This window comes from Xenopus laevis, chromosome 7L (genome assembly GCF_017654675.1).
Source record: "Xenopus laevis strain J_2021 chromosome 7L, Xenopus_laevis_v10.1, whole genome shotgun sequence".
NCBI lineage: Eukaryota > Metazoa > Chordata > Amphibia > Anura > Pipidae > Xenopus > Xenopus laevis.
The window spans coordinates 56,168,614-56,194,601 of NC_054383.1; the positions used below are offsets into that span (position 1 = coordinate 56,168,614).

The 25,988-nt window shown below is 39.5% G+C and overlaps 1 protein-coding gene across 17 annotated transcripts in view; it reads left to right on the forward strand.

The window, feature by feature from the left end:
• kcnma1.L (potassium calcium-activated channel subfamily M alpha 1 L homeolog) overlaps positions 1–25,988 on the forward strand; it is a 673,250-nt gene that overhangs the window by 244,387 nt on the left and 402,875 nt on the right. For all 17 annotated transcript variants that reach the window (XM_041568337.1, XM_041568334.1, XM_018240308.2 and 14 more), the window contains 1 exon segment: positions 21,187–21,262. In XM_041568337.1, coding sequence (XP_041424271.1) covers positions 21,187–21,262 — 76 coding nt within the window.

The following is a 25,988-nucleotide window of genomic DNA, read 5'->3' on the forward strand; positions in this document are numbered from 1 at the left end:
CTTTGTCTGCTGCACTATATATATATATATATATATATATATATATATATATATATATATATATATATATATATATCTTATAAGAACCTTGTGTTAGCTATGATAATCAATTAAAGGGGACCCGTCACCCAAAATTATTAAAAATCCTATTTTATCACATTAGTCAAGCAAAATGAACTTAAAATACACTATATACATTATTTGAATCTTGTTTCCTTCAGTCTGGGAATTCAAAATGACAGCAAACAGACAGCAGCCATTTTGTGCACACTGTTATTAAGGATAGCCTTGCATCATCTCAGAATCTTGTTTGTGCACCAGAATGGGGGACCCGATGTCCATTCCCATGCCCTGGCTACACATTTAAATGGTAAAGAGAACGGGGAATGTGTGGAGAGCAGTGACATCTAGGAAGTGCTGAATGGAAAGTGAAAGTAATTGTCTGCCCAGCCTCTATGCCCATGGCATAGAGGAGGGGCAGACAATATTTGATTGACAGCTGAGATTTTTAAATGAGTTTACAACAGCTATGAATGCTTTAATAAAAAATAGAAATTGGACTTCATGTTTAATTTGAAAATGACTTTTATTATACAGATTTTTGTGTCTGGGTGACAGGTCCACTTTAAGGCTTTCCATTGATAGCCTATTATGCCTAATACACTGCTATTACTATGCCTTCTTCCCTTTTCTATATTGAACTTTAAAGGTGTATAATTTCTATCTGATAGGATAGATAGGATAGATAGATAGGTTTTTTGAGTTTTAGGGAAAGCCATTTTGTGGCATATGGTGATGGTCTCTAAGAACATTTTGTGATATTAACTGGTTTCATTAAAAAAAAAAATGTCCCGCCTACCCTCAAAGAATGTAACACTGCATCTGTCTTTAAAACAAACAAGTTTATTGTGTTGATTTGCTTGTAATGCATGTATAGGCATACCATTTCAGAAACAAATTTTCCTTTTAAACAAATGAAATCCTTTAATGTCACCCCCCTACATCCATCAGCTGGTTCCAGCATTGTATTGTCCTCTGTAGCTCTGTTTGTGTGTGGAGGGGGGGGGGTGTGCATTGGCCAGAACTCGTCTCCCTAGAGTGTCCAAAAGGAGCTTAAGCTTTAATATCCTGATGGCAAATAGGGGTGGGGGTTTTAAATCACTGCTATGGGAGGAATCAGTTGTGCATCTGTACAGACTAGCATCCTGAAGCTGTATGTAACATGCATTTCATTATCATCTTTGCCACTCTGCCGCTGTATATCTGGACACTTGCTTGAATTTTGTTTTTCTTGTCTTTCTTCCCGTCTTTTATTTTTGTGTCTTGAAATTGTGGCACAGGGCACAAATTAAGAGGATACCTTTTATTTGCCATCAGCCTTTTCCTCTCTTCTCAAAATGGAGTATGCTTTTTTAAGGAACAAATAAGGATTCCTATGCATTTCAACATCTGTACAGTTTTTAAGTACATGTTTAACTATGATTCCTAGCAAGATATTAGTTTATCGGGCTCCTAAAGGAGCAACCAGAAGTGAAGTTTACAGAAGCACGCAAAGGCGCAAAAAATCCCTCGGAGATCTGTATCAAAATGGCTACAGAGTAAAAGCTGGAAATGGTCCTGCTGGGCAGGAGAAAGGAGAGCAGGATGGATGGTGCCAATCCTTGTCTTCCTTTTACCAAGTGGCATGCTATTGGGGTAAGATTGGCATGTTATTGGGGTAAGACTAGCATGTCTTTGTTCCCAAAATGCAAAAAACAACCCATGATCTCTTCCCTTCCATACTGTGTATAATGTCGGTCCATCTGACTGCAACGAAATTGGCTAGCAATGCTTTATATGACCAGGATTAAATGTGCAGAAGTACAGCATAAGGTTGGTTTGTAATATCTAATTTCAGTAAGTGAACTCCCTAGACTAAATGCTTTCTTCTAAATAAGGGAAATGATACAGCTTAGCAAATCAGTGTCAATGGGTAAAGGAGAGTTATACATGTAGTGTTATGGTGAAACAAACTGTACTATGTTTGCTAATGAGTTTATACACTGCTATTTTATGATAGAAAGTAAATTACAAAATAAATTAGATTCAAACAATTGAGTAACCATTGGGTAATATTATCCTGAGGCATTGAAATGCACACATAATCCAGTAATCAATTGCTGCAGTGAAGATTGTTTAGTTTTTCAGAAGGGTAATATGTTAAAATAAAGACATATACAGATGTCTAGTGTACATAATGTTTTATTTTATTTTACTTGCAATATACATTGCTGCCAGTTATGATGATGCATAAGATCAAAACTTTCCACAGGCATTCACAGGCACTTAAAATTGCTGACTTGTGCTGGAAACAGTTTGTTAGAGCAAGGATATTACTATGGCACACGATCTTGCAATCTTCAAAATTTACCTGCTACAAACAAGTGCTTCTGGAAAGGCAGTATGTAGCAGGAAACATTGTTAGACTGTCCTTGAAAACATTATCTATTTATATCTATAGATTTATATTATATATAACCATATATTCCAGCATATGTTCATGCAATAATGCCATCATATTTTTACAGTTCATGTTAGCCTTGGTTTGTTCTGTTTCCCAATCAATACTCAAAAGTAATATCATAGATTTCCATAAGAGGGCTTCATATAACAACATAACTGCTAAACTGCAACAGTGCTTTCATACAGAGCCAATTTGGACAAAATACATGGGCATTGAAAATAAACTGCCATTCAGGTATGGGGCCTGTAATGCAGAATGCTCAGAACCTGGGGTTTTCGAGATAAGGGGTCTTTCTTTAATTTGGATCTCCATACATTAAGTCTGTAAAAAATTAAATGAAACATTGTTTTGCCACCAATACGGATTTATGCAGCTCAGTTGGCATGAAGTAACAGTACTGTTTTAGAAGTCTTAATTATTTCATTATAATGGACTCTATAGGACAGGGCTGTCCAACTGGCGGCCCGTGCCCCCCCCCTTGTGTGGTCCCCACATGAATGTCTGCTTACCATGTGTAAAATTTAAAAGGTATAACTACAGAGATTAATTGGCCCCTGCATTGTTTAAACCTCAAATACAGACTGTAATCCCCTGTATTATTCACACATGTAATCCCCCATGCATTGTTCACACCGGTGATACCTCTATTGTTCACACCCCTAAAGACCTGTACTGTTCACACCAGAGACCCAGGCTGTTGTTAGGGGCCCCTAAGGTGTTAAATCATGTGCTGGGGGGTGCTGTGTTATCCACAGGTAAGGAAAATGCATATGGATTTAAGGGTATGCCTTAATATGATTTAAAGGAGAACTATACCCCTCAAATAATGTAGGTCTCTATAAAAAGATATTGCATAAAACAGCTCAAATGTAAAACCCTGCTTCATGCAAATAAAGCATTTTCATATTGTGTAATCATAAATAGAAAATTGCCATTTTAAAAAAATAAGGGCAGCCTCCTGGGATTATATGATTCACGGTGCACACAAACACCATAAATGTTAGGTCACATGAGCCAATTAACCGACAGAGTTCTTTTTGCTTCCACACTTCTTCCTGTTAAAGTTGTAGTATTTCTGGTCAGGTGATCTCTGAGGCAGCACAGAGACCATCGCAAAATGGTAGTTCAAGGCAGGAGATGTAAAAGGGCAATATTTACTTAAATATATATTCCAGTTTGATAAGATTCTTTAATATGCCACCTAATTTGATATAAACTGTTGCTCAAGTATTCATTTTGGGGGTATAGTTTTCCTTTAAATTTTTTTCACATATGAGTGATATCTCTGCAGTGAGCACCAACGATTTGTTTTTTTTTTTATGTGCTACCACCATTAATGTTGACATATCTTGTGGTTACATGTGTGTGGTTTAAAGTGGGTGTGGTTTAAAACAGGGCGTGGTCAACATCGGCCCTCCACCACATAGGCCAGAAAAATTCAGGCCCTCTGTACCACAGAAGTTGGACAGCACTGCTATAGGAGATGGCCTCCCTGTAATTTGGAGCTTTCTGGATACATGGCTTTTTTTTCTGTTGCATTATGCCACTGAACACATTCCAAAAAACATAAGGTTGCTAGAGAATACAGTGCTTTTTTTCTCACGTATCCTGCAAATGCTTCAGAGAGACCGAATTAAGTTCTTTTGCCTTCTAATAACATTCTATTCCTCTGACCTGCTTTACCAAGTATAATCCTCAGCTTTGTATTATGGAAATACAGTAGGCTTTTCTTTTAAACTTTGCTCTTGTCTACACATTGTCATTTCTACAGAGGGTCAGTGTGAGACACGCCGGGAGATGTTCTCTGTCTCTTACCTCCCGGTGCCTCTCTCTTCGTCTGCAGGTGCGCACTTCCGGGTGCCAGCTGAAGTGACGCTGGCACTAGACTTTGAAATCTGTGGCGCCAAAATAGCCTTAAAAGCCCTGTCCACCATTTTGGCAGTGCCCAAGCTGGCTTCAGTTAGCTGATCCTGCCGAAGCGTTGAATTTCTGTTTTTTGCTGCTTGAATTTCTGGTTTTTGACTCTACCTGACTGACTTAGATTCCTGCCGCCTGCCTCGAATCTCTTTGCCTGAACTTCAACTACGTCTTTTCCTAATCCTTGCCGGTACCTTGTTTTTGGACATGTTGCTATTTTTGCACTACTTCTTGTTTGGTTCCATAGCAGAAAGTCCAGGGCCCCAAAAAGGCTTTGGTGAACACTGGAACCTGCAGGGGTGTCCTCTGCATCTCTTGGTACCCGAAATCACTGAAGGTTCCGAATACTAGTATGTTAGTTAGCTTGGGCCAAATCATCTTGCTCAGGCCCTGCAGCACATCACCTCCCGTTTAGAGACCAGCCAGATTTCTGGGACCATCGGAGCCCCGTCTTTTCGGCTCATTTCCCACAGCCTGCACCTCCAAAGGTTCCCAAGGTTCTTGCTCCTGTCCATTTTGGGGGTGATCCGGACGCTTATCGAGGATTTGACGCAGTACAAAATCCAGTTCAAAATGGCCCCTGATCAATTTGCGACCGAGAAATCTAAGGTTGCTCATATTATTGCTCTTTTGCAGGGAAAGGCCCTTGCTTGGGCTTCTCCATTACTGGACAGAGATGATCCACTGTACATGACTCCACAGCTTTCCTTTCCACCTTTCGTCAAATTTTTGATGTTCCGGGTCGAAAACTGAATGCGTCAGATCGGCTCATGAAAATCTATCAAGGATCCGAATATGCCATTAACTTTCGGACTCTGAAGTGTCTTGGAATAATGATGCATTTATTGCAGCTTTCTGGAGGGGGCTTCATGAGGATCTTAATGATGAGCTGGTAACTCGGGATCTACCTACTTCATTTGACAAATTTGTTGTTTTTATTGTCAAGATTGATTCTCGGATGAGAGAGAAGTCACCGCTTACGCTTCGTACCTGTAAACCTGCTGTGTCTACATTGGTTAGATCTGACTTTCCTCCTTCTGTGCTCCCTACTCTTCTGGTTCAGGACAAACCTATGCAGATTGGGGCAACTCGCTTAACCCCTTAGGAGAGAACCCGCAGAAGAACGTCCGGACTTTGCATGTATTGCGGCTTCACTGGACATCTTGTTAGAACCTGTCCCACAAGACCTCAGTGGTCGAGAAACGCTCCAGCCTAGGTGTGAGGGGGGAGTCTCCCCTAGGCAGGATTTCTGCACTCCCAGCTTCTTACAGATCTCGTTGGTTTCTCCCTGCTTCCCTCTCTACCTTGTCTGGTATGTCTACCTGCCAAGCCTTTGTGGACTCCGGAGCAGCAGGAAATTTTATCAATTGTTCATTTGCTAAATCCTGTGGTATAAGTCTGGTGCCTCTTAAGATTTCTCTGTCGCCCGAGCTATGGATGGCAGACTGATCTCGCCTAGTGTCCTCACCACCACTACTTCCCCGGTCCTGATTCGGGTTGGCAGGTTGCATGAAGAGATCTCTTTCCTTATTATTCAGTGTCCCGAGACCCCCATAATTCTATGATTTCCTTGGTTCCGGTTTCATAACCGGTCCATTGACTCATCCACTGGGGAACTCAAGGATTGGAGTTGGTTTTGTATTTCAAATTGTATGTCTGCATCAGTTATTCCAGTGGCTGCTTCCTCCTTGCTTCCTTGGTCTGATCCTCTTCTTACACTGGCCTATAAGGACTTTGCTGAAGTTTTTGAAAAGAGAAATTCTTCCATCACATCATTCCTACGATTATCCAATTGATTTGGTTCCATTCCGCCCGTTGTCTGTACCAGAAACCCAAGCCTTGAAGGAATATATTTTAGAATCTGTCAAAGGGCTTCATCAGAAAATGTACATCTCTAGCTGGAGCTGGTTTCTTTTTTGTTCAAAAGAAGGATGGTACTCTTAGACCTTGTATTGATTATCGTGCTCGGAACAAAATAACGATTAAGAATCGTTACCCTTTGCCTTTAATTCCCGAATATTTGATAGACTAAGATCTTTACCAAGTTGGACCTTCGGGGGACGTACAACCTTATTCATATTCATCAGATGAGTGGAAGATGGCCTTCAACATCTGAGATGGGTCATTTTGAATACTTGGTCATGTTGTTTGGCCTGTGTAACGCCCCTGCTGTCTTTCAAGTTCTCATCAGTGACATCCTTCGGGGGTTTCTACAGACTTGTGTCATTGTTTATCTAGACAATATCTTGGTTCTTTATTTCTCGATATCTAAGCATATTTCTCAAGTGAGACAGGTTTTAATCAAGTTAAGGGAGAATTGTCTCTATGCTAAGCTTGAGAAGTGTGAATTTCACAAATCCACAATTCCATTTCTGGGTTACATCATTTCTTAGTCTGGCTTTGAGATGGACACTGCCAAGGTGTCTGCTGTCCTTGACTGGCCTGTTCCCACTGGCCTAAAGGCTATTCAACGTTTTGTGGGATTTGCCAATTTTTATCGCAAGTTAATCAAGAATTTTTCCCAGACTGTGGCTCCCATTACGGCTCGCACAAAGAAACCTTTTAACTTGTCTTGGACTCCACAAACACAGGAGGCATTTTTGATTCTTAAGAGACTGTTTAGTTCCGCTCCAATCCTTAATCCTGGAGGTTGATGCTTAGGAGGTGGGAGTTGGGGCCTTTTTGTCTCAATGTGCTGAATTTCAGGGAACTCTTCATCCCTGTGCCCATTTTTCTCACAAACTGTCTCCTGCTGAGAGAAATTACGATGTGGGCAACCGTGAGCTTTTGTCTATTAAGCTTGCATTGGAGGAGTGGAGTCATCTGTTAGAAGGAGCTAATGAGCCTATTACTATCTTAACTGATCATAAGAACCTTGAGTACATTTCTTCAGCTAGAAGACTCAATCCTCATGAGGCTCGTTGGGCTTTATTTTTCTCCAGGTTCAACTTTATTTCCGATCGTCCCGGTTCCAAGAATACAAAGGCGGATGCCTTGTCTAGATGTCTGGTTCAGAGCGAGGTGAATCCAATCCCACCCGCTCCTATTATATCCCCTGACCTATTGCTCGCTCCTACTTCCCTTTCATGCTCTAATTTGTCTAATGGGGAATCTCCTTCTAAGTGTCCTCCTGGCAAGATTTTTGTTCCTCAGCAAAGGGTTGTTCAAGTCCTCAAATGGGCCCATTCTTCTAAGATTTCCAGACATCCCGGCATCAAGATGATGCACAACTTCATTTCTAGGTATTGTTGGTGGCCGTCTTTGCCTAAAGATGTTAAGCTATTTGTCTCAGCCTGCACTGTGTGTGCACAACAAAAGACTCCTCGGTCATTACCATGTGGTCTTCTTCAACCCTTACCTATACCTACTCAACTTTGGGTAGATCTAGCTATGGACTTCATTGTGGACCTGCCTAAATCCCTGGAGATGACTACTATTCTAGTAGTAGTAGACCGGTTCTCCAAGATGGCCCATTTCATTACTTTGAAGAAACTTCTTTCTGCGGCTGGGTTAGCTCAACTCTTCATTAAAGAGCATCTTTTCTGCCTTTCCTTTCCTGGCAGAGCAATAGACTTACTGAGATAATTCATTGGAGCAGCTCTCCCACTGATTTATCTGCAAAAATCTATTGGATTGAGCTATTCTGGGCTAAATTTGTGTTGAATACTCTTTAATGGATTCCTGTGTGATGGGAAAAAAAGCATCTCTAGAGAGTAATACTTCCTAGACTGCAAACATTAAAGTGATTTCATGCCCCTGGAAATTTAACATTTTTCACAGCAACCATAAAATTGACTTTGTATGCTTCTTATAATAACTCTTAAAATATTTGCCCGATGCTTTTACATTACCTATCTGTCTCCCTGTGATTGCCTATTTGGGGGCTGCCATATTTGTGCAGGTGGAGTCTGTTAGCATTAGAAACTTTAACAGGCTGAGATGGGACAGTCAGATTGGCAAAAGTCAGGTTTAAGAAATTTAACTAACAATTACTTACAAAAACAAACCTCTCAGCAAAAAAAAACAGCATGACCTATAGGTAACTTAATTTACATTCATATTTTAAAAAAGTAATTTAGTCAGTATCACTTTAATATTTAATGAGTTATTGTATGACTCAGGAAAGGCAATGTTTGGTAAACAATCTCAGAATATGTTTTTTTTTGTGCCATTATCACTAATATTTAATGAGATATTGTATGACTCATGAAAGGCAATGTTTGGGTAAACAATCTCAGAATATGGTGTCAATAATAATGTTTACAAGTGTTACTATTAAAAATATATTTGTGTAGCTGAGTTTTAAAAGGAAAGTTTTTGTAGCTCTGTCCCTGGGAAATAGGCAACCAGTGTGAGTGCTAACCTCCACTTAATTTGAAAGGCATTCTTTTAAACAGTAATTTATTTTATAATGTTTTTATAGACTGCAATGGTAACAATGCCTTTAGTTTATCAGTATCTGTTTATCTTTCAGTGTGTGCCATTATTGTTTTTCATGCATGTAATATATCTGCAGTACTTAAAGTGGTGGTTCACCTTCAGGTTAACTTTTAGTATGTTCTAGAATGGCCTGTTATTAGCAAGCTTTTAGTTGGTCTTTATAATTTATTTTCCTCTTCTGACTCTTTACAGCTTTCAAATGGGATGGGAGTCACTGATCCCAGCAGCCAAAAAACTACTGCTCTCAGTACCCCCAACCAAGTCTCCTTTCCCATTTTCCTTTACTATGCCCACTACCTCGTCTAACCTATCTTCCACAGAATTATTCACTACACCCTCCCCCCATGCCTAGTTTAAAATCTCCTCCAATCCGTCTCCATCATTCTTTGCCCAAAAGCAGCTGCACCATAATGATTGAGGTGCAGCCCATCCCTGGCAAAGAGCCTTAAGATGGCCATAGTGCAGATTATTAGACTATGTTGGATGAACAATCGTCCGTGCCAATCTTCCGACCTGCAACTAACCAATCAGATTAATATAAAGTAGTAAAGAGAACAAATCACGTCTGTCAGCAATTGACAGACAGCAATCGTATGAAAGTTATGTCCGACAAATAGTTGTAGCAGTCTCCCATTGATATCGTCAGATAGGCAAATACATGCAGAGATCTTGTCGTTAGCCAATATAAATTATTCAATTTAACCGATCGTCATTATACGGAAAATATCTGGACACTTCACACACTTGGCCTATGACTAAGTGTTTATAACAAAAAACACTTAAGGCTGTGGACACAATAAATTGTTACACTTTGATTCAACTGCCTGGTGGAAGATTGCCTTTTTTGGAGTGCCTGCCTCAAAGAATTTTCGGTTTGTCCGATCCCCGTGCTGAGGGCAGTGCAAGAGTCAAGTCAAGAGTGAGTTTGTCATTTCATTCATATTTGTTTGTACAGTACACAGTGAAACGAAACAACATTCCTCTTGGACCATGGTGCTACACACAACATCAACGTATTATTATTATTATTATTAACATGTATTTATATAGCGCCAACATATTGAGTAGCACTGTAAAGTAAATGTGATTATACAACTACATCACATGAATTAAATACATAGAATATATGGAGTAACAAACATCACAATCAATACAGGTACAAAAAGGTGAGGAAGGCCCTATGCATAGGCATACAGTCTAAAGGGAAGGGAGAAATACACAAGGTGTGGGAGTGGGCAAGATCGAATTAAGTGGGTGAGAAATGTGGTATTGTATGTGGTGTTGCGTTTGGTAGTTAAGCAGAGTGAGGGTAGGCTTCTCGAAAGAAGTGCGTTTTCAGAGATTTCTTGAAAGCAGAAAGGTTGGGAGAAAGTCGGACAGACCGTGGGAGAACATTCCAGAGGAGGGGTGCAGCCCTTGCAAAATCTTGAATGCGAGCATGTGAGGAGGTAATGAGAGAAGAGTTGAGTAGTAGGTCGGTAGAGGAGCGTAGTAAGCGAGTGGGTGAGTATATAGAGATGAGTTCAGAGATGTAGGGTGGGGCAGAGTTATGAAGTGCTTTGAAAGTCAGTGTCATTAATTTGAATTTGATTCTGAAAGGTAACGGAAGCCAGTGCAGGGATTGACAGAATGGCGAGGCAGAGGAGGAGCGGTTGCTGAGGTGTATAAGCCTCGCAGCAGTGTTCATTATGGACTGGAGAGGTGACAGTCTCTGGAGGGGGAGGCCAATTAAAAGAGAGTTACAGTAGTCTAGACGCGATATGATGAGAGAGTGAATAAGAATTTTGGCAGCGTCTTGGGTGATAAATGATCGTACTTTGGATATGTTCCTTAGGTGGAAGTGACAAGATTTAGTAAGTGACTGGATATGAGGAGTGAATGACAGGGCAGAATCTAGGATAACCCCAAGGCACCGGGCCTGGGGAGAGGGGGTGATAGTGGAATTGTTAATGGATGATGGATACTTCGGGGATGCTACTGGTGTTAGTTGGAGGACAGAGAACCATTTCAGTTTTAGAGAGGTTTAATTTAAGGTAGCGTTGCGACATCCAGGTAGAGATAGCGGACAGGCAGGAGGAGATGCGAGTTAGGAGTTCTGGGTTGAGATCAGGAGATGAGAGATAGATCTGAGTATCGTCAGCATAGAGGTGGTAGTGGAAACCATAAGAATTTATTAATTTGCCAAGGGAGGAAGTATAGAGGGAGAATAGTAATGGTCCCAGGACAGAGCCTTGGGGAACTCCAACAGAAAGAGGTAGGGGAGAAGATGATACTCCATTGTAGGAGACACTGAAGGAACGATTGGTGATGTAAGAAGAGAACCAGGACAGGGCTGTGTCACGAAGGCCAAGTGACTGGAGGGACTGGAGGAGGAGAGGGTGATCTACTGCGGAGAAGTTTTGAGGGAATTGGATCAAGCGGGCAGGTGGTAAGGTGAGAAGAGGCCAAAAGCTTTGAGACTTCCTTATCAGTGACAGGGGTGAAGGAGCACAGGAGAGACTGGGGAGTGTGGAGGGAGGGTGGTGGAAGTCTAGGGGGGTTGAGTAGTGTAATGTCCCTTCTGATAGTGTCAATTTTGTTTTTGAAGTGCTCAGCAATATCTTGAGCAGAGACAGATGTGCATGGAGGGGGTGGAGAAGGGGAAAGGAGAGTGTTAAAGGTGGAGAAAAGTTGTGCTGGTTTTTTAGAAAGGGAGTTAATGAGTGAAGTAAAGTATGTTTGTTTGGCTTGGAAGAGGCTGGTGTTAAAGGAGCGCAGGGCAGATTTGTAGCTCCAAAAGTCTGATTCTGAACGGGATTTGCGCCAGCGACGCTCAAGTGCACGTGAGTGTCTTTGGAGCGCTTTTGTATGAGCAGTATGCCAAGGTTGTAGTGGTTTGGGTCTAGAACGTTTAGTTTTTATAGGAGCAAGCTCATTTAGGGCAGTGGTGAGAGTACTATAGTAGACAGAGGTAGCCACATTAGGACATGAGATGGCTGAGATATTAGAGTGAAGAGAGTCAAAGGAAGAAGAGAGATGTGACACGTCTACAGCTTACAAGTCACGGTAAGTACGTGTTTGGGGAATAGCAGGGGGTGAGGAGGGAGTTATTGAGAGTTGAAATGTGAGCATATTGTGATCAGAGAGGGGAAATGGTGAGTTAGTAAAATTGATTGTTGAACAGAGTCTGGTAAATATGAGATCCAGAGCATTACCATTGGAGTGAGAGGGGGAGTCTGAGCACAAAGATAAGCCTAGGGAGGAGGTTAGTGAAAGAAGTTTAGAGACAGAAGAGTTGTTAATGTTGTTAACGGGTATATTAAAGTCACCTAATATGATGGATGGGATGTTAGATGAAAGAAAGTAAGGAAGCCAGGCAGCAAAGTTGTCCAGAAATTGTGCAGTTGGTCCTGGTGGTCGATATATAACAGCAATGCAGAGTGAAACGGGAGAAAACAGCCTAATGCAGTGAGCCTCAAATGAGGAGAATGATAGAGAGGGAACAGGTGGAAGAACTTTAAAAGTACAGCGGGGAGAGAGAAGCAAACCTATCCCACCTCCAGGTCTGTTACCAGGTCTGGGAGTATGAGTAAGGTGTAGGCCCCCATAGGACAGGGCAGCAGGTGAGGCGGTGTCAATAGGAGAAAGCCAGGTTTCAGTAAGTGCGAGTAGGTTAAAGGAATTTGCAATGAAATGGTCGTGTATAGCGGTGAGCTTGTTGCAGACAGATCTGGCATTCCAGAGAGCACATGAAAGATTAACTGGGTTTTTGGGTATAGGAGTTCTGTACTGTTGGAATTTGCTCCGGAGAGAAGGAGCTCGTGGTCGTGATATAACTGGGATGGGGTAAGGGCCAGGGTTTGGGGAAATGTCCCCAGCTGCCAGCAATAGAAAGGAAAGATAGACTAAGTGTGAGTGGGATTTATAAGTCCTTCGTTTGTATGAAAAGGAGGAGTTTTGTGGAATAGCTAAACAGAGTACTTTATAAACTTCATGTGTGGAGAGGGAAAGAGAGGAGAGAAGGGAGGCTGAGATTTGTATAGAAGTGGGATTTGCCGGAGGAGGTAGTGAAAAATGTTTTATGAAGCATGAGAGTGAAAGGAGGAGAAATGCCGGACAAACAGACAATAAAGTGCAAGTGCAAAAATATGCAACTCCTGCAAGACAGGACAGCATAGTGCACGGACAGGACAAGACAGTGCACACTCAGCAGATGTAATATGTTAAAGTAAATAATGCTTAACGTCAGACATGATAGGTGCATCATTGTGATATGATAGTAGTAAGAACATGATAAAGTGCAGATGTGCTCATAGAGAACAATTGTATCCAATGGCTATTTATTTATACAATGACATACAGTGGCTGTGTAACGTTGTGGTATATAGTAAGGTCAGAGGGAGTGTGTGTCTGAGAGAGATCTATCCAGTCTCTGATTATTCAGGAGCCTTATGGCTTGGGGGAAGAAACTTTTACACAGTCTGGTAGTGAAGTCCCTAATGCTTCGGTACCTTTTTCCAGATGGCAGGAGTGTGAACAGTGAGTGTGAGGGGAGTGTTGGATTAGCCACAATGCTGGTGGCTTTACAGATGCAGCGAGTGGTGTAAATGTCTGTGATGGAAGGAAGAGAGACACCTATGATCTTCTCTGCTGTCTTCACTATCCTCTGTAGGGTCTTGCGCTCCATGACAGTACAGTTACCTGCCTAGACCGTGATACAGCTGCTCAGGATGCTCTTGATAGTCCCTATGTAGAAGGTTTTGATTATGGCTTGCGCAGGAAGTAGAGGCGCTGTTGGCTTTCTTAGCTAAGTAGCTGGTGTTGTGGGACCAGGTGAGGTTCTCCACCAAGTGATAACCAAGGAATTTGGTGCTTTTGACGATCTCCACATTAGAGCCGTCGATGTACAGTGTGGCAGTTGGTCACTCCTAGTCTTCCTAAAGTCAACAACTATCTCCTTTGTTTTGTCTACATTTAGAGACAGGTTGTTGGCTCTGGACCTCCTCCCTTATGTGGTGAGTAACTCTTACTATTTGGAGACCCCCCTTCAAGTTTTATTACACGTCACATACCGCCAAAAATTGTATAAACCTTTGTTTCGTAAGATGGTATTTGTGTCTTTGGCCAGCTTTAAAGGGGAGGTAAAGGCCAAAAAATGAAAAAGCAATCTCCAATATACTTTGATTAAAAAATGTCTACTGTTTTTATAAGAAACCTGACTGTATACCGTGAAATTCCCCCTTCATTTTACTTGCTCTGACTTCTGCAGATAGGAAACTTCAGACGGTCCTTAACTGCTCTGCAGAGAAACTGATCATACTTTCAATTTCCAGAACTCAATCAGCTTTGTTTGTTTCCCTGTAGAGCAGCCGGCGACCGTGTAGAGATTTGTATCCACAGACCCAGTGCAGTCTGCATATTCTGATTAATCAGTCTTGCTGTATCTGCTTCTATGGCAGATATCTGCCGTTTTGATAATTTATGACGATCTGTAAGCTTAACCTCCCAACAAAAGCCCAGACCACACTGAGCATGTGCGTAGTCTTGGTCTTGCAATGATTTTTAACAAAGTTATAAAATGGCAGCCCCCTGTGGCCAACTTTGAAAGCATAAATAATTTTTTTAATTAGGCTTCTGGTGCAGTAAGTTCATGTTCAGTAAACAAAATACAGCATTTCTAGCATTATTCTATTTTAGACTTTAGTTCCCCTTTAAGGGAGACATACAGTATACCTTCATTTTATACATTGTGCCCATAGATAGTATATGTCATGCTATCACTCCACTTAACACATGCATATGTTGTGGAATGTAGTTCCTGGACATGGAAGTAGGACATGGAAGTAGGAGAGTAAATCAGACTGAACAGATCTGTGTCTCTGTGTGCCGATTGCAATACACGGAAAAACATAATACATAGTGCTAGACATGTGGCTGCAGGAAACATAAAAGATGGATAACCTTAAACCACCTGCAGGTCTGAACATTCTACAAGGAAATCTATCAGAAAATTAGAGATTTCATCAGTGCTTTGAATTATACTTTTCTGCCACAGGAGGAACAAGTAAACCTGCTCAGGTACAATCTTCTCTATTTTTACATGTGACAGAGGAAGATGCTTTGGAAATATAAATAATACATTCACATTTGCAACAGAAGAGGATCAATGGGATTTGCAGAATTATCAGGTATTATGAAGAAATTTGAGAAATACTGCAATCCCAAAAAAAATAAAAATAAAAATCACATATGAGAGGTATAACATACCTCCCAACATTTTGGAAATAAAAGGGACAAAAAAAAGTTACCATGTGTAGTGCGGCGATTTTTTGACCATGCCCACTTTTGTGGCCACACCCCCAATTACCACGTTCATTTTACAAAATTTGGAAGGTTCTATGTTTTTTTTCCAGTTATTACAGTTTTCCTAATGAAGGTGAATTTAAGCTGTGAGTGTAACTTCTCCCAAGAGACCTGTTATCTTATAGTTACAATTACTTATTTGCTTCTCAAAATTGTTACAAAAGTATCTTATCTGCAGCTATGGCTGTTCTAGACTCTCTGCCAAAAGCCAATTAAGTTAGAAACATTGTTTCTTTTTCTGCCTGTTCAGTGCAGAGAAAATCTGGACTTTCCAGTACAAAGGAGGGACTGCGGGTTGAGCTGTCAAAAGAGGGACTGTCCCTCTGAAAACAGGACAGTTGGGAGGTATGGATATCTGTTTACATAAATGCAGGGAGATGTCCATTCTTCACTATGTGACTGAACTAAAAAATAAAGCAAAGTCTTGGGGAGTTAAGACAGTTGCAGGAATCTCTTATCAGAGAGACTTATATATGGCATTACATCTGATAACCTGAGAAGAGACTTTTGAGAGAAATGGATCCGAGTCTGGATAAAGCAGTTCAGTGATGTGTGGCAGCAGAAACCACAAAAGTGTAGTTAAAATGTATGCTGGAATATAAGAATACACAGGCCTTTATGCAGGAGAGCAAACACATGGACACTCTGAAACTTGCACAGTAGCAAGCAAACTGAAACTAAAATCCGCAAGTTCCATTGTAAAATATGTGGAACTGAACATTTACCACAGAACTGCCCAGTTGTTGGTAAAGTGTGTGACAACTAAGAAACCAAACCATTTTGCAAAAATGTGCAAATCTAAGAAAATGCATGCGGTAGAGGATACAGAGCAACATTTTAGCTTATTTGATAGTGTGGTGGAATCACAGACTCAATGAAAGGAATGGAAAGTTACTTTGAAAATAGCAAATACGTTTGTCAGCTTTAAACTGGATACTGGTGTTAAATCAAATATAATTCCTTAGAGTTAATTGAGGAGATTAAAAAATGAATTTCTATTCAGAAAGGATGTTTAGATTTTCACACTCATTTATTGCCATCACTCTCTGGATGAGATTCATTTCATCCCAGGTTTGCAGAACTATTGTTGTGACTTCCTCTTTCACAATTATAAATTGCACGGTGTACCTTTTATTCTTGTGCAGAACTTCCAAATAACATTCCTTTAACAGGGATTTTCTGTCCTGTGAATGTTGACAGTCTTAATTTAGTGTTTTACAGCACCTGTGTTTATTTTACCAATCTCCTCAATAAACTGTAAGGAATTATATGTGTTTTAAGGCATAGGCTGTCTGGCGGGGGAGCACACTATACAAGTAAATGAAGGCATTTCCCGAAAAGTGTATACTCCTAGCAAAATACCAGTCATGTTAAAGGACAAGTTAAAGGAAGAACTAAATAGAATGGAAACACTGAATGTAATTGCAAGAATAGCCAACAAAGTGGGTCAATCCATTAGTAACTGTAGAAAAACCCAATGGTAGTTTTGATGTGTTTGGACTCCAGGGACTTGAACATAGTAATAATGAGAGAACATTATCAGCTTCCCACAGATCAGGAAATCAAACAAACTCCACAAAGCAAAATTATTTTCAGTACTGGTTGCAAGTTCTGGGTTTTGGCAAATAAAGCTAGATGACAATAGCTCATGTTTGTGTACATTTAATACACCATTTGGGCGCTACATATACCTCAGGATGCCATTTGGTTTAAAATCTGCTCCAGAGGTTTTTCATAAAACTAAAGCAACTGTTTGAAGGTATTGAAGTTGTGGATACCTATACTGATGATACAGTATATTGATTTGGGCAGAGACAAAGGAACAACATGATGAGAGTCTTAGCCAAGTGCTAAGGCTAAAGAATTTTAAACTCAAGGATAAATGCAAAATTGTCTAAAAGAGATCAGATATTTGGGACATACAGTATTTTGTCAACTGAGGGACTAAAACCGGACCCAAGCAAAGTGGAATCTATAAGACAGATTCTTAGGAATCGTTACTTTTGTAGGTAAATTCATCCCAAATCTCTCAGAAAACATTTTGCGAACTTAGTAGAGATGATGTAATATGGACATGGGAAGAAGAACATCAGCAAGCTGAAAATGTTGCTGACACAAGCTCCAGTCCTTAAATATTTTGATATAAATTTACCAGTGACAATCTCTGTTGATGCTTCTCAAAGTGGTCTTAGAGCTGTTCTACTTCAAAATAACAGGCCAGTGGCTTATGCTTCAAAGGCCATGACAACCACATAGAAGCGGTATGCACAGATAGAAAAAGAGATGCTCTCCATAATTTTTGGAGTTGAAAGATTTCATCAGTTTAAATATGGAAAATAAGTTGAGACAGATCATAAACCTCTTGAGGCTATTATGAAGAAACCACTCAGCAGTGCTCCAGTAGAATTCAGAGACTGTTAGGGGCAGATTTATCAAAGGTCGAGGTGAATTTTCTTTTGTGTACTTCGACTAGGGAATAGTCCGAATTCGATTAGAATTTGAAAAAAATAATAAAAAAAATTAGAATATCAAAATGTATCATGTACTGTCTCTTTAAAAATTCGACTTCGACCATTCACCATATAAAACCTGCCGAATTGCTGTTTTAGCCTATGGGGGACCTCCTACAACCTATCAATTGGTGGAAAAATCTAAGTTTTTGGGGGGAAAAAACTTGGGATCGAATGCGCTATTCCTTTGATTCATATTCGACTGAATACGAACCTATTCGACGAAAAAAAACAACTTTGATTGGTCTTTTTGAATTCGAATTTCGACCCTTAGTAAAATGCCCCTTAATGTGTTTGCAAAAAATATCAGCTCAAAGTAAAATATGTTACAGGAAAGGAAGTGTATATTGCTGACATGCTGACAAGAGCTTACCTACCCAATACAGAAAAAACATCCGAAGAAATCAAAGCATATGTACTCATTTTACTAGGTACTTAACCTGTGTCAGCAGACACAATTTTGGAACTTAGAAGAAACACACAAGATGACTCAACATTACACAAATTACAAACAGTAGAACAGGCTGGATGGCCAGAGAAAAGAAATCAAATACCACCAGAGATACAAGACTAATGGAATTTTAACTCCATGCCTCAATCTAAGGCATAAGTAGAAAGTGCCTTGAGAACATCCCACAAATGAACATAATATCAATATTTAATTTCTACCTTCGACCTTTAGAAAAGTGTCGTAAAAAGCTTAATTTTGCTTTGGCAAAGTTTTCCAAAACTCTCAATATTTTGGTTCATAGACACCATGAGTTGGATGACAGTGGAGTGGGCCTTTATACAGCTGATAGGGTTCATTTGTCTGACATTGGGATGGACATATTCAATATGGGCATTCAAGATGCCCTTGAAAGAGCCTTGTCTTGGTGGGGTATGGCCAAGCCCAATGTAATGTGTTAATTGGTCTTGGCTTGGAGGCATGGCTTTATGTAAAGCGGCCTGCTGGGTATTTATGCAGAGGCTGGCTAGTGTATTAAGCTCCTGTTAGCATTCTTTGGTTAGCTAACAGCATTCTAAAGGTAAATGTAATTTATTGTGAATTTAACAATAAATCAGCTGCGGCCTTTTATCTCCACCTACTTACAATTTGTGTCTGTTTAATTTTACTTGTGTCTTGACTTAGTGCTGTCTACGCTTCCCATGTTTTATGGGGGATTATAGGCCCACATGAGCATGGGAAAGTGGCAGCCGTTAAGTTTAAAATATTCAGTTGGGTTTCAGGGGTTTAGGTTTAAGGGTTATGATTGGTGGGATATGTGACAGATAACGGACTTACCTGGCTGAGTGGGTATATAAGGAGCAGGTCTCCGGCATTCCGTGTTGGACAGCCTGTGTGTGTAGAGGTGTCTGAAACCCACCCTCCCCCCCTTATTGTTTTATTTATGTTGATTTTCGTCTATGTGCATAAATAAATAAAGAAAAAAAGAAAAAAAAAAGAAATATAGGTTTTAACATGTTTAATTTTATTGTCGCAGCTATGTTTTTATGATTGTTGGAGGCATGGCTTTATGTAAAGCGGCCTGCTGGGTATTTATGCAGAGGCTGGCTAGTGTATTAAGCTCCTGTTAGCATTCTTTGGTTAGCTAACAGCATTCTAAAGGTAAATGTAATTTATTGTGAATTTAACAATAAATCAGCTGCGGCCTTTTATCTCCACCTACATACAATTTGTGTCTGTTTTATTTTACTTGTGTCTTGACTTAGTGCTGTCTACGCTTCCCATGGAATTTTAACTCCATGCCTCAATCTAAGGCATAAGTAGAAAGTGCCTTGAGAACATCCCACAAATGAACATAATATCAATATTTCATTTCTCCTAACATCGTGATATAGATTAAAGGAACAGTAACACCAAAAAATGGAAGTTTTAAATTAATGAAAATATCATGTACTGTTGCCCTGCACTGGTAAAACTGATGTGTTTGCTTCAGAAATACTACTAAAGTTCATATAAACAAGCTACTATGTAGCAATGGCGGAAATTAAAAAAAGGATATATGGCACAGGTTAAATAGTGGATAACAGATAACACCATTATGTTCTACAGAACTTATCTGCTATCTGCTGTGTAACATGAGCCTTTTCTCCTTTGAATGCCCCCCAATTGCTACACAGCAGCTTATTTATATAAACAATAGTAGTGTTTCTGAAGCAAACAGCGGTTTTACCAGTGCAGGGCAACATTATATTATATTTTTATTACTTGTATTACTTTAAAACAATCATTGTTTGATGTTACTGTATCTTTGAATAGATATAAGACTGGATAATCCATATAGTAAAGGTGCCCAAGTGTCAGGAAGAGGCGTGGCTAAAGACCCCAGCCCATTCCTGTAAGTGACATCATAAGTTTCAAAGTGAGAAATTACATGAATGGGTAGCTTCTTCATCCACTGCGCTTTTGGTATGTTTTAAGGTTAAATAAATTCTTGCATTTCTTAAATATTTCAGTGATCTGCTGATACTTTATGTATGTTTTTTTGACCCTTGTGGAAGGGGTGGGTCTTCCAGCAGAGTACCTGGTAAAACAAAATGTGTTTATTTGGAGGTTTCAGCTCTCCAATCCTTGATTGTACACATTAAGCCACTCAGATGGTTAGGTAAATAAATGTGTTCGTAACAAAAATCAAATGGCTATATGTACAGCCTGTGTTTCAAAAGCTCGAATGCTCTTTATATAAATACTGTAAGCTAATTTGAAGCAGTGGAGGTTATTGCGCAAGGTCCTGTAGGGACTATAATACACCAGTTAATTTTATCATTACTGCTTGAGAGTTGGCTAATTGATTTTTCTAGCAAACTAAAGTTAATTACATTTAGAAATAATAGAAAGAAAAAGATCTTACTTTGATATCAGTGATCATGTTACTTTTAAACTTTAAAAGGTGATGGCAACACAAAAATAAAAATTGAAAGAAAATGTAATTCTAAGCAACTTTCTACTATACATTAATAATAAATAAAATATATTTATATATTATATATAATAATAAAATTCTCTTTTTACATTTTTCAGGGGACAATACAAATTGTGTAAATTCAGGGAATTGCATTACATTTACAAAAACTTTTGAAACATTTTCATTTACAGTATAATTCTCTTTTTACATTTTTTAAGGGACCAGAAAAGAATTGTGTAAAATCATGGACTTGCATTATACATTTATATATTGATGGAACCAAAACTCAAAAAATTGTATAAAATGACAGAAAATCAGAATATGTAAAACTGAGGTTTCTCTGTATTAGGCAAATTGTTTTCGGGTTTGCATCCCCTTTAAGTGCCATGAAATGTGGAAGCTAAAGCACCAGCATCTTAGACTTTGTTACATTTTTATTTAAATATTATCCAAGTACACAAAGGTTTAAAGTAGTCTCAGATAATGTTTATTTGACCTTAAAAAAACAAGATTGCCTCTTTCTATCCATACATTGTAATTGAATATGATTTTTTTTACCTTTCAGGGCTGAGGTTCCTCCGTGCTTTGCGGCTAATACAATTTTCAGAAATCCTGCAATTTTTAAACATTTTAAAAACAAGGTAAGAGAACCATTACTTATGTATGTATTATGTAGGGAAGTGATGTACCCCTATTGTAAATGTTTTTTGTAATGCTTTTATATAGTTCATGAAACACTAACATCCTCATATTTTACAACACAGGGTACATTCATGGGCCCTGTGTAATAAAATGTGATTGCAATGTTTTTTTCAGGGCCGGATTTACATATTGGGTGCCCCTAGGCCCACTGCCATTTGTCGCCCCTTTCCCCTCCCCTTTATTCGTGCAAATTTTCATCATCAAGACTAGAGCAATTGGCGCATGGGAAATTAAAAAAATGATTTTTGCGCATCCCCAGTGTTTTTGAACCAATGTCGGTGTGGTTGGGCAACATGCCACCCCCTAAAATCCTGCTGCCCTAGGCCCGGGCCTAGGTGGCCTTTCCACAAATCTGGCCTGATTTTCTTTATCTGGAAAATAGTATTTTAAACCTACCATCCGATCACTTTGCATTAATACATTATTTGTCTTTCAATTTAACGTATGTACTAATTGAAAACAGAAGATATATGGGTAATTCCATGGGGAATATGATTAGGAGGAGGTAATTGGAGTTAAGAGTTAATAAGGGGTTTACACTTAAAGGGGTTATTCACCTTTGACAACTTTTAGTAAGAAGTAGAGAGTGATATTCTGAGAATTTACAATTGGTTTTCATTTTTTATTATTTGTGGTTTTTGAGTTACTTAGCTTTTTATTCAGTAACTATTCAATTTGCATTTTAAGCAATCTGGTAGCTAGGGTCCAAGTTGCCCTAGCAACCATGCACTGATTTGAATAAGAGACTGGAATATGAGTAGGAGAGGTCTGAATAGAAAGATGAGTAATAAAAATATAATAGAATAACAATACATGTGTAGCCTTACAGAGCATTTCATTTTGAGAAGGGGTCAGCGATGCCCATTTGTAAGCTGCTGAGTCAGAAGAAAAAGGCAAATAATTATAAAGCTATAAAAAAAATTAAGACCAATTGAAAAGTTACTTAGCATTGGCCATTCTATAACATACTAAAAAGTACCTTAAAGGTGAACCACCCCTTTAATGAGCATAGAGCTTCTCTCGGTGGAATATTGTTTAGCAAGCCTGAACATGTAGACAAACAAATGGAAATGTCAAGCAGGGCATGTAGCATGTATTGGAAATCATAACCAATTATTCTTATAATTTGAAATAGGAACAATACACCAGGCAGGTCCAGCTAAATGTGTTCAGTGCAAATATTTGTCACTCCATCCAATTTCTTGGGTCAGAGTTTGCAAGATTTTCTCAGTTTTGTGTTATCTATATTGTAACAGCTGTAATCAAATGGATGAGTTCCTTGTGTTTTAAGTGGATACATGCTGCAGAAATTCAAAATTATCACTGCAATTAATAGCATATTTCAAAATTATTAAAACTATGCATACATATGTGTGCCTTATATTTGTTTAGTTTTAAATGGCACTATGTGGCGACTGCATATATACACATACTAACATTCATTGGCTAAAAACCCAAGAACAGCAAAACATATAGACATCTCTCAAAAGTGTTTACTGTGCCTTGTACAAGCAAGGAAGTTATTGGGCTGTGTAACATTATTCAACTTATATATTTTGTGGGGAATTGCTCATAACAGCAGGTAGGGCTCAGGTAAAACAGTTCTTACAGAGGAGACAGGAGGCTTAGTTTTGCAACAAAAATGGACAGGTCCCTGTCTGGGGTTTATTGTTCAAACCAAACAAACTTAAATAGTCACAAGTTCTGTGGTATAACATTAAACAATAAGCGAAAACCTCCAGTGTAGTTTTATAGAAAGCAGAAACAACTCCTTACTGCTATCACAAGGCAGTCCCACTTTGGAGTTCCAATGGCATACACAGTTTGTTCCAAATCACAGCATGTGTTTAGAGCTTCACTCTGACTCCCAGTCCAACACAACACTGCACAGCCAGGCTCCATTAAACAGCCCCACCTGTGGACTAATTGGACCCTCTGTTGGTTATATGAAAGAATAACAGTGCACCCTCTGTTGGTTATATGAAAGAATAACAGTGACTGCAATATCACATGGCACCATCTGTTGGTTATATGAAAGAATAACAGTGACTGCAATATCACACAGCACCCTCTGTTGGTTATATGAAAGAATAACAGTGACTGCAATATCACACAGCACCCTCTGTTGGTTATATGAAAGAATAACAGTGACTGCAATATCACACAGCACCCTCTGTTGGTTATATGAAAGAATAACAGTGACTGCAATATCACACAGCGCCATCTGTTGGTTATATGAAAGAATAACAGTGCGCCCTCTGTTGGTTATATGAAAGATTAACAGTGACTGCAATATCACACAGCGCCCTCTGTTGGTTATATGAAAGAATAACAGTGACTGCAATATCACACAGCGCCCTCTGTTGGTTATATGAAAGAATAACAGTGACTGCAATATCACACAGCGCCCTCTGTTGGTTATATGAAGGATTAACAGTGATGGCAATATCACACAGCACCCTCTGTTGGTTATACGAAAGATTAACAGTGATGGCAATATCACACAGCACCCTCTGCACATGGTAGTGGGACAGTGGGACAATGCACACAGTATTCCGTTTGGCAATTCTCTGTCACCATCAACTTTGCAAAGAAGTCCGGTTGATTGCTGGGGAGGTCGCTTTGGTGGAATGTGCGCTGCTGGGAGACAGGGCTGTAGTTGTGTCTAGGCTTATACTCGAGTCAATAAGTTTTCCCAGTTTTCGTAGGTAAAATTAGGTACCTCGGCTTATACTCGGGTCGGCTTATACTCGAGTATATACGGTAAATGGATAATATGTATATTATATTATGTATTTTTAAATATACTTTTAAATTTTTCACCAAAGGACTCTGTGTTGCTGGTCATTTCTTATTCTTATCTTTTATATATATAAACAAAGAGTTAGCCAATTTACACAATTTTCCAGGGCATACCTGTGCATCTGCACATCTGTAAAGAGCAGCACAAGCAGGCAGGCACAAGGCAGTCTGGTGATGGACATGTGTCTTTTGTAAACCTAACTTACTATGTTACATGCTGGCATTTCCTTAATGTACAAGTCTCCTACGTGCCTCACACTAGCCACTTTTCATGAAAACCGCACTTTGACTTGCAGCCCAGGGAATGTCAGTGGGACTAAGGGGCAATATGGCAGCTTGTGTCTTTTTATTTTCACTTTGTACCCTGCCCTGCTGTCTGTAAAAGCTTTTTAGTCTTTTTAGGGAAGACATATTAGTGGAATTTATGTGCACATTTTTCACTTTGTGCACAGCCTTTCCCCGATGTTGTATAGCTACAGGCCTCAGTGCTGTGTTTCAGAGCGCAGAGACTTGTGACCCTTAAATAGAGCTCTGTTTGCATTTGCCAGACCAATAAAGAAGTATGCAAAATGAAAAAAAACCACAAAAAAACGGCATAATGTAGAATTATGACAGATCTCTTTGTGCTTTTGACCTCTGTTTTAGGTGAATAGTGGCATGAGGCTACCCCTTGACTGCATTCAAGGGCTGGCTTGCACCCCAACATTATATACATTGCACAGTTCAGTAATTCCCCCTGGCAGAAATGTTTCCTAAATACAGACCCACTGAGCAGTTGCTGGGAGTAGTTGGAGTAAAAGGTAATACATTCTTTATAGTGAAGACACTCAAGAAAACTCAGGGAAGTCTACATACACAACTTTGCTAGAGCATAAAGTAATAGTCTTTCTCAATTTTAAGACAGAGATCAATTCAGGATCAAGGCAGAAATACTCAGTTAAACAGGAGTTCAGGATCAAAGGCACCTTACACACATTTACTCTTGGGTTCTCATGTAGTGTGAATACACAAGTCTACATAATGCATCAGACAACATAACCAATTTGTTTATTTTGTGATTGTAACCCACACATGGGTTACACACAGACAGGTGACACCAACTGCAGCATCTCACAATAGCAAAGAATGGCCACTGTTATGTCATTCATTCCTGTATGGCAGGGGTCCCCAACCTTTAGAACCTGTGAGCAACATTCAGTATTAAAAGGAGTTGGAGAGCAACACTAGCATTAAAAATGTTATTGGGGTGCCAAATTAAGGATGTGATTGGCCATTTAGTAGCCCCTATGTGAATTGTCAACCTACATTGAGGCTTTGTTTGGCAGTGCATTTGGTTTTTATGCAGCCAAAACTTGCCTCCAAGCCTGGAATTCAAAAATAAGCATCTGCTTTGAGGCCACTGGGAGCAACGTCCAAAGGGTTGGAGAGCAACATGTTGCTCATGAGCTACTGGTTGGGGATCACTGCTGTATGGTGAACTTCTGAGGTGAGATTTGCAAACTGATTCTGTAGAGCCCTCTGTTGCTCAGCTAGGAAACCATGGCTTAGCTATCATTGCACTGTTCTGGCAGATCCTGACACACATAGAACACTAACAGCTTTTTCTTTCATAGTGGCCAAGTTTTAAGTACACGTATGGGATCCATTATTAGGAAACCTGTTATCCAGAAAGCCCTGAATTATGGAATGGCTGTCTCCCATTGACTCCATTTTATTCAAATAATCCTAATGTTTAAAATAATTTTTTACTAATGTTTAAAAATACTTTTTACTTGATCCATTCTAAGATATAATGAATCATTATTAAAAGCAAAGTTAGTCTACTGGGTGTATTTAATGTTTACCTGATTTTCTAGTAGACTT